Source organism: Carassius auratus, chromosome 14, assembly GCF_003368295.1.
Source record: "Carassius auratus strain Wakin chromosome 14, ASM336829v1, whole genome shotgun sequence".
Classification (NCBI taxonomy): domain Eukaryota; kingdom Metazoa; phylum Chordata; class Actinopteri; order Cypriniformes; family Cyprinidae; genus Carassius; species Carassius auratus.
The window spans coordinates 18,359,655-18,367,246 of record NC_039256.1 but is presented as its reverse complement, the minus strand read 5'-3'; the positions used below and the strand labels follow the sequence as shown (position 1 = coordinate 18,367,246).

General features: G+C 36.7%; 1 protein-coding gene across 1 annotated transcript; it reads right to left on the bottom strand.

Moving 5' to 3' along the window:
* Positions 1–2,495: 2,495 nt before the first annotated feature.
* LOC113114492 (ladderlectin-like) lies at positions 2,496–5,908 on the bottom strand. The gene is made up of 6 exons (XM_026281407.1): positions 5,781–5,908; positions 5,606–5,669; positions 5,325–5,407; positions 3,069–3,150; positions 2,844–2,952; positions 2,496–2,693 (listed from the first exon to the last, which is right to left on the bottom strand). The coding sequence occupies exons 2-6, from the start codon at positions 5,612–5,614 to the stop codon at positions 2,626–2,628; spliced, it is 351 nt and encodes a 116-aa protein (XP_026137192.1). The 5' UTR covers positions 5,615–5,669; positions 5,781–5,908; the 3' UTR covers positions 2,496–2,625.
* Positions 5,909–7,592: the final 1,684 nt, after the last annotated feature.

The window sequence follows — 7,592 nt, the reverse complement described above, 5'->3', positions numbered from 1 at the left end:
GAAAGGTGGGGTTTAAGGAAACTGAATCTTTTGAACAGCTTTGCGCGAACCATTTGGGGATCTCTGAGAATTGAGGTAATTTTAAAATTATATTTTAACAAAATGACAATGTTTTTTAACCGTGGATGGATTTAAACCTAATGTACAGGACTTATAGCCTAAACAGTGATAGGATGCTTAGAATTTTCATCTTACTGGCTCTTTAAATGCACCATCAAGTCAATAAATCACACTCTATTCATATAGATGGCGTTCACATTGATAGCCGTGATTACATCGTAATAGCGAGCTGATTTGCACTCAAACAGATGGTAATCATGCAGATACAGGCACATTGAACATAAAAAACACTCACACATATATGGAAAATGTTGAAAAATAAAGAAAAATGCGATCGCTATAAGTTCCGCCTCCATCAGCTGACAGGTGCATCAGAGCGCGCGTCACCGAGGGAGCGCAAGCAGTGGCGGAGCCAGGATGTTTCATGGGGGTGGCCAGGGAGGGGCCAGCAACCAGTCTGGGGTGGCACAGAAATCTTAATTATTTCAATATAAAAATGTGTTTGACTATAATGTACTGGACTGTTTTCGCTCCAAAAACACAACTAAGTACAATTAATTTCTACTAAACTGTAATTGAGATATTTGTGAATTAGATCAAGTATGAGTGAATATGACAATTTTTTTGTTATTCCTCACCTCCAGATATTTAATAAAGGGGCTCACTATAGCTTTATTGCTCATTCAACTTCTCAAAACTCCCAAATGCTTGCTCTCCAATATTGCATACTAATGGATGAAACACGCAGAAAGATGTGAAAATGGCTGGAAGTCAACAGTAGACATAAATGCCAGGATATTTTTATTTTATTTTATGCATTTTAATTTTAATTTTCATATATGTTCTACTAGATTTGTAAAATTTGTAATTTAATGCACAAATAAACGTGAAGTAAAACAGCAAATGGGACAGGAAAGTGTGTTTTACTGACATATAGGCTAGTCTAACAACATTTCATCAGACCGAAGTTCACAGTTGTTCTACTTAAGCTGATTTGATTTGGCTGCTGTAGCTTTTCCGCGCTCGTTTGACTCAAGGCTTGTGAAGCTGAAGTGCGCTTCGGAAAATTCTCCCGTTTGATGTGGTCATAAAATAGAGATACAGTGTTCCACATCTTAATAAATGCATTTCTTGGTAACAAAAAAAAGGGACAAAAACTGCAGTTTTGAGTGGGGTGGCCAAAGGGGTCATGGCCATGGCCACCCCCTGGCTCCGCCCCTGAGCGCAAGAATTCAAATAAACAATCTTCCGCCTATCTTTCACTTTTTTTTGGTGGATCATCTCATTCTCTTTGTGACACTGTATGCTACAAAACCATGCTGTTTTTTTTTTTACTACCAAGATGCAGTTTCTGAGCGTGAGTTATTCCATAATGGACACAATCAATTCTGCCCCTATAGAACTGAAACGTAAACAAAGGAATTATCATCATATTACAACGTTATTGCTTCGTTGGACTAAACGTGCTCTATGGGATGTCATTCAGTGGAACCTTACCTTCCTAACTAAACTGGGATTTACAGCTGTGGATGAGTTTATTACTCATTATGACAAATCTGGCATGTATTGCATTATTATTCTTAATGTTTTGATGTGTACTGCTTACACAAATTTAACAAATACATTCTTTATAAGCTTTCTATTGAAAAACAGCGATCTGTCGCTTGACGCTTGAGGCTTAGATCTTTAAAATGATATATAGTTTGTCAATATTAAATATGTCCCGTTTCATTTAATCTATTCATAAATATTGACATGCACAAACATGGGGAGTTCAGGACGCCTGCGTCGGGGTGCAGGTCGAGAAATTTTGGATTCGTGGCCAGGCAACTCCCCAGATCTCAATTCTATAGAGAGCATGTGGTCAGTCCTCAAAAGGAGAGTGGACAAGCAAAACCCTACAAATTGTGATCAACACTGAGAACGAATAAGGCAAGAATGGATCGCCATCAGTCAGGATTTGGCCCAGAATTTAATATCCAATATCCAGCACGCCCGAGCGAACTGGTTATGAAGGACAAGGGTCATCACTGTAAATACGGATTCATTTTTTTTTTTTTTTTGCCAAAAAAAAAAAAAAACCTTTAAAATATGTTTATCGTTGTCTTTCTGTATACCATAGCAACATGTGGAAAAATTATCTACAAATACTGAAGCTGCCAACTTCAAACTTGCAAAACACAATTTCCGTCACTGCCAAACCTTTTGGCCATGAAAGTATATTCCTTGTGTTTTCTCGAAACCGAGGCTCCCATCAAATTGTGGTGAAAAATAGTTCATTACTCGCACACCAAAACTGACCTCAGAAGACTACAGTGGATAGTCCAGACTGCTGAGTGAATCACTGGTATTTTTGTCCATGTCTGAGAATTGCATTAGCTGCAAAATACGGTCTTTTTGCCTCTACATAATAAGAAAAACATCTCTTAATGCCATTCTACAAACTATGATTTATTAAACCCCACAACATGAAGAGATCAAGGCTGAAAACATTTCATAAAGAGCAGTTCAGAAACTTTAAATGTAGCACAAAGTAACTGCAGGGCAGGATGACTGCGTATGATCTCAGAGGTCTTTGGCACAAACATAGCCCATTGAGTTTGAACAGCTTTCATCATTCCAGCAATGGTCAGCTGTAGAGTGGAAAAATCAAACTGTTATTCCGATCATTACAGTAGTGTGAGAAAATGAGCCAGTTTCAGTTAAAGGTGTTGTGAAATGTTAAGATGGTAAATATTTTTAAGTTTAACCCAACCCCCACCCAAACATGACTGCTTTCTTACAGGCCCAGTTGAGCTCTCCACAGTTCTCCACATTTAGATTGTTAGGTTCACCAGAGCACCAGTTGCTGTAGTCATATGGGGTTCCATCACTCCACAACCACTGTCCTTCCTAAAGTGCAAAGACAGGGATTAAAAGAGTGCTCCTCTGTACTCGGACACTATAAAGAACGTCATTTAGTTTGGCTTTGAAGTTAAATCATCTTCATTAGAAACAACTGAACTTACTTCTGCAGCATCTTGATTACCAAGCCAACATTGTGTAGTAGTAGAAGGCAGCAGTTCCAGCAGAAAATCATTTTCCTCTCGACTGTGCACAGATGCGAGATTCGCATGTAAAGCAATACAGTTTCTCTATATATATATATAAAAAAAAAAAAAAAACACACCCCATGTTATTTTCAAACAACCCCCCCCAACTCTGCAGACCCAGTACCGGGTCCGAAAATAGCATGCCAGATGTTTGTGTCTCATTTGCATATCCTTCCTTATATGGTATTTGCCCAAAAATGGGTTCATTTGAAAGCTTAGAGTGTTTTCTTTACAAAGAATACCATTAATTGGGGTTTTATGATACATAAAGTAGTCAAATTAAGCTAAGAAATATATTCCCCCCCCCCCCCCCATAAATTTCCATCTAACGATTGCGAATACGTTTTCGTAAGAATGTGTATTTAAAATATTTTTCACAAAACAGTCAAGTCATATATCACAAGAAAGCTCTCATTCTCAGGAATATGATGATGTAGATCATTTTATTGTGTGACAATCACAGATCGAATGATCTTCAACAGAATCGCGATGTAAAATTTCTCACCTTATTATTTATACATTTTGCACCGCTTCAGTCAGCCGCAAACAGCCAAGCATACCTATATACACGATATAATCTTTTAGATTAGAATCTCTTCTTTCAAACAAGACCATTTTTACGTTTCTGCGTGCTTCCATTGCTGAGATATAAAGCGTTTTGTACAAGTGCGCAAAAGGGCTCCAAGGGCTGTATGTTTGACAAGATCTTCAACTCATATACATGGGTCTAAAAGCCTTTCTTCTGCTATAGACATCTGACCTCTTTTGTGAAGCGCTATTTGTCCTAATTGCTGCCATTCACAAGTCGTTCCCTCCAATCGAATGTGTGATTCAGCACCAGCGGGGGTGCAGGAACTGGACAGCGACTGCCCACTCCTTTCCGCTCGTGTGAAGCGATGGTCTCTGGGAAACGGAGTTTTTTGCTGCTTCTAAACAAAGGCCACGCGAAGCGAAACTACAAGCCGAATCTCCGGATTTATAATGCATAATATTCATAAAACAAGTTATGGGTGGCCAACTTCGCCGTGGAGAGGTCAGGACGCGCATCTGGTAAGCGTGTACGCGTGCTACTCGCTTTCATACATTTGATTCTTTATTCTGAGGATTGGAAGCTCCGCTAGCAATAAGCTAATATGTTTATTTTCATAACTGTGCAGTGTTCGACCGCATCTCAGTGAATGTACAGTAATCCGTACAGTACTGGGGGAATAAACATAAATTAGTTTGTTGACGCTCCGAAGTTCGCGCAAAAGCTTCGGGGAGCTTGTTTACGCTGTATCAGAACCGAAACCAACATACACGCTGATAAAAAATCAAAATATTATATATGAAAGAGACAGGCGAGGTCTCCCAATCTCTACACGATGCAGAATAGACATAAATGAAACGATATGAAGCTGGAGATTGTGGATTCTATTTTAGATTTTGATAGACCAGATATTTGTATAATTTTATGCATGTTGCTATTGTGTAATTTGACTTATTCTCTTTCAAAGACTGTTCAGAAAACCCACACACAAAAAAAGCACATTGTATTGAGATGGTTCATCATATGTGAAACAACATAAATAATACTATTTGTCACAAACAGCAGCTTTTTATGTAACTTCTGAGTGTTTTCTGTAAAATAATATACAGAGATCACATTATTCCATACTGCAAGTGTGCAAAAGATGACTTCATACTTATTTAGACAAAAATTTTATACAAAAATGGTATTATTCCTTCCTTCAGTTGGAATAGAATAACTTTTGCATAGATTAGGATAGAAAGAAATTTCTGTTTTCCTCTAATAGCTGACAAGTGGAACAAGCACAAGACATTGGTCTGAAGTTGCCAGCCCCTTCAATGCCTGAGTTATACCATTTCAAACTTCAGTTTACACAAATAAAATAAAAAAGTGCCTTGTTTTTTTCCCTATTTATTATAACACAGACAGCATATATTGTCATTTTTATTAATTTCAACAGTGTTTTATGTAATTTCAAAGGGTTTCCTTTGAAATTATACCAAACTTTCTGAGCTTACACTGTAGCATTAGTATAGGCAGGCATTCAAAATTAGGTAGGAAAATGAAAAACGGAAATCCCCAAAATAGAATTTGTGCTTAATAGGTTTTTAATCATAATACTTAAAATAAATAGATTTGCCTTGTTGCAACCAACACTTTACCTCCGCTGTGATCCAGGTTTCGTGGAAGAAGATGAACTTGTAGCATCGGCTTCCAAATTGTGTCCATCCATACTGACATGTATCTATATCAACCGTATCCAGTAGGCCTACATATGTTAGTCTTGTAATATTCACATTACGTATACAAATACTAGTCAATAAAACACTGCACATTTCTCACTAATTCCACTCCATGAAGCTACAAAACACCAAAGGTTTGGCAGAACAAGTTAACAGAATTATTTGTTTAAAAAAAAAAAAAAAAAATCAACGTTGATTACCATCCGCATCTCCCATGGAGAACACGATAAAAAACAGCAACAGACTTCTCAGCATTGCCATGAACTTGAATTAATAAGCAGCAAAAGTTAATAGTTTGCATTCATACTGCATACGTTGTTCTAAATGTATTTTAAACACAAAGTTATTCAGCAGGTCTTTATACCAAAAACTCACATTGGTTTTCAGATCTTTGCCTTCAGAACCTTGATGAAAATTTTGTGTAATTCCAGAAAAAGCCCTGCTTTTATGCTTTAATGATTATCAAGTGTGTATAAATCAACAGAAAAACACAATGTTTTATGTTTGTGGTTTACTGTGTTAGTGTCGTTCCTTTGATCTAGTTTTCATTAGTTGCCCTGATTATGTCATTCAGTTCACCTTTGTTCCATTTATCAAGTCATTAGTCCCTCATTTGCGTTAGTATTTATGCTACCTTCACGTGCCATTGGAATTATGTTAACCTGTTAGCCAGCACCCCCCATTATTGGACTCACAGATGAAAGTACTCTACCAAACTTATAATTGTAATAGTTTCCTACTTCAGTGTGTTACAAACATAATTGTGGTGTCTTTAGAAAGAAGACCCTTTGGGCTTCACTTTTTATCAACCAGATTTGATAACGCTCATAAATATTAAAAGTTATAGACACTGAAGTGCCTTGAATTTTTTTTACCACTCTTAAATATTTTTTATTTTATATAAAAATACATGAAATGTGTCCTTGAGAAATCTAGAAAAGTAATGGGTTGAAAGCCACATGTCTCATGATTTTCTATTTCAAATCTGAATAAAATATCATAAAAAATGAGACTCCTGCAAATATTTTTATGAGACTATGTCTACACCCCCCACCCCCCAAATATAAGAAAATATATTTGGCTAAGGCTTCTACAAACTATTTAGTCAGTAAACATACCACTGCATTGTTTTTTTCAATGATAAAACACTAGGCAGAAACTTAGACATCATATAAGTGATTTATTTGAGCACTAGAAAATACAATAAGAATAATTTGAGTAAGAAAAATAAGAATAATAATAAATAAAATAAAAAGATTTACCTTTGTTATTCAATTACAGAACATCCTGCATCCAGATTGCTATAAACTCATCTTTTACAATGAATTACGATGCAAATAAGTGCTGATGTGCTGATGGCCACTTATACAGATGGTAATAACACAAATATGCCATAGAATAAATAATCCACTCTCTCTATTCATATAGATGCGTTCACTTTGATAGCCGTGATCATACAGTGATAGCGAGCTGATTTGGGCTGATTTGCACTCAAAAAGATGGTAATCATGCAGATACATTCACATTCAACATAAAACACACTCTCACATATATAAAAATGGTCGAAAATTAAAAAGAAAAAAAAACAAAACAAAGAAAAAGACGATCGCTGTAAGTTCCGCCTCGATCAGCTGACAGGTGCGTCAGAGCGCTTCACGAGCCCACAGGAGAAAGCGCCAAATTCAAATAAACTATCTTCCGCCTATTTTTCATTCATTCTTTTTTCCGGTGGATTACCTCATTCTGTTTGTGACACTGTAAGCTGCAAAACCATGCCGTGTTTTTACTACAAAGACGCAGTTTCCGAGTTATTCCATAACGGACGCAAACAGTTCTGTCGCTGAAGAACTGAAACGTAAACAAAGGAATTATGATCCATATTACAACGTTATTGCTTCGTTGGACTAAACGTGCTTCATGAGATGTAGTTCAGTGGACCCTTACCTTTCTAACTAAACCGGGATTTACAGCTGTGGATGTGTTTATGACTCGATGACGGATCTGGTATGTACAGCGTTTCTAATGTTCATGTGTTTTATGTGTAGGCCTACTGCTTACACAAATGTAGCAAATACAGTCTTTATAAGCTTTCCATTGAAAAACAGCGATCTGTCGTCGATGCTTGAGGCTTAGATTTTTATAATGATACATAGTTTGTCAAGATTAAATTTGTCCCGTTTCATTTAA

What these genes read in the sequence shown, in the direction of transcription:
- LOC113114492 (XM_026281407.1), bottom strand. An exon ending in AAACCTGGATCACAGCGGAG is followed by an intron (nt 3,151 to 5,324) that starts GTAAAGTGTTGG and finishes ATCTGTGCACAG; the next exon opens with TCGAGAGGAAAATGATTTTC. An exon ending in TGGAGAGCTCAACTGGGCCT is followed by an intron (nt 2,694 to 2,843) that starts GTAAGAAAGCAG and finishes TCCACTCTACAG; the next exon opens with CTGACCATTGCTGGAATGAT.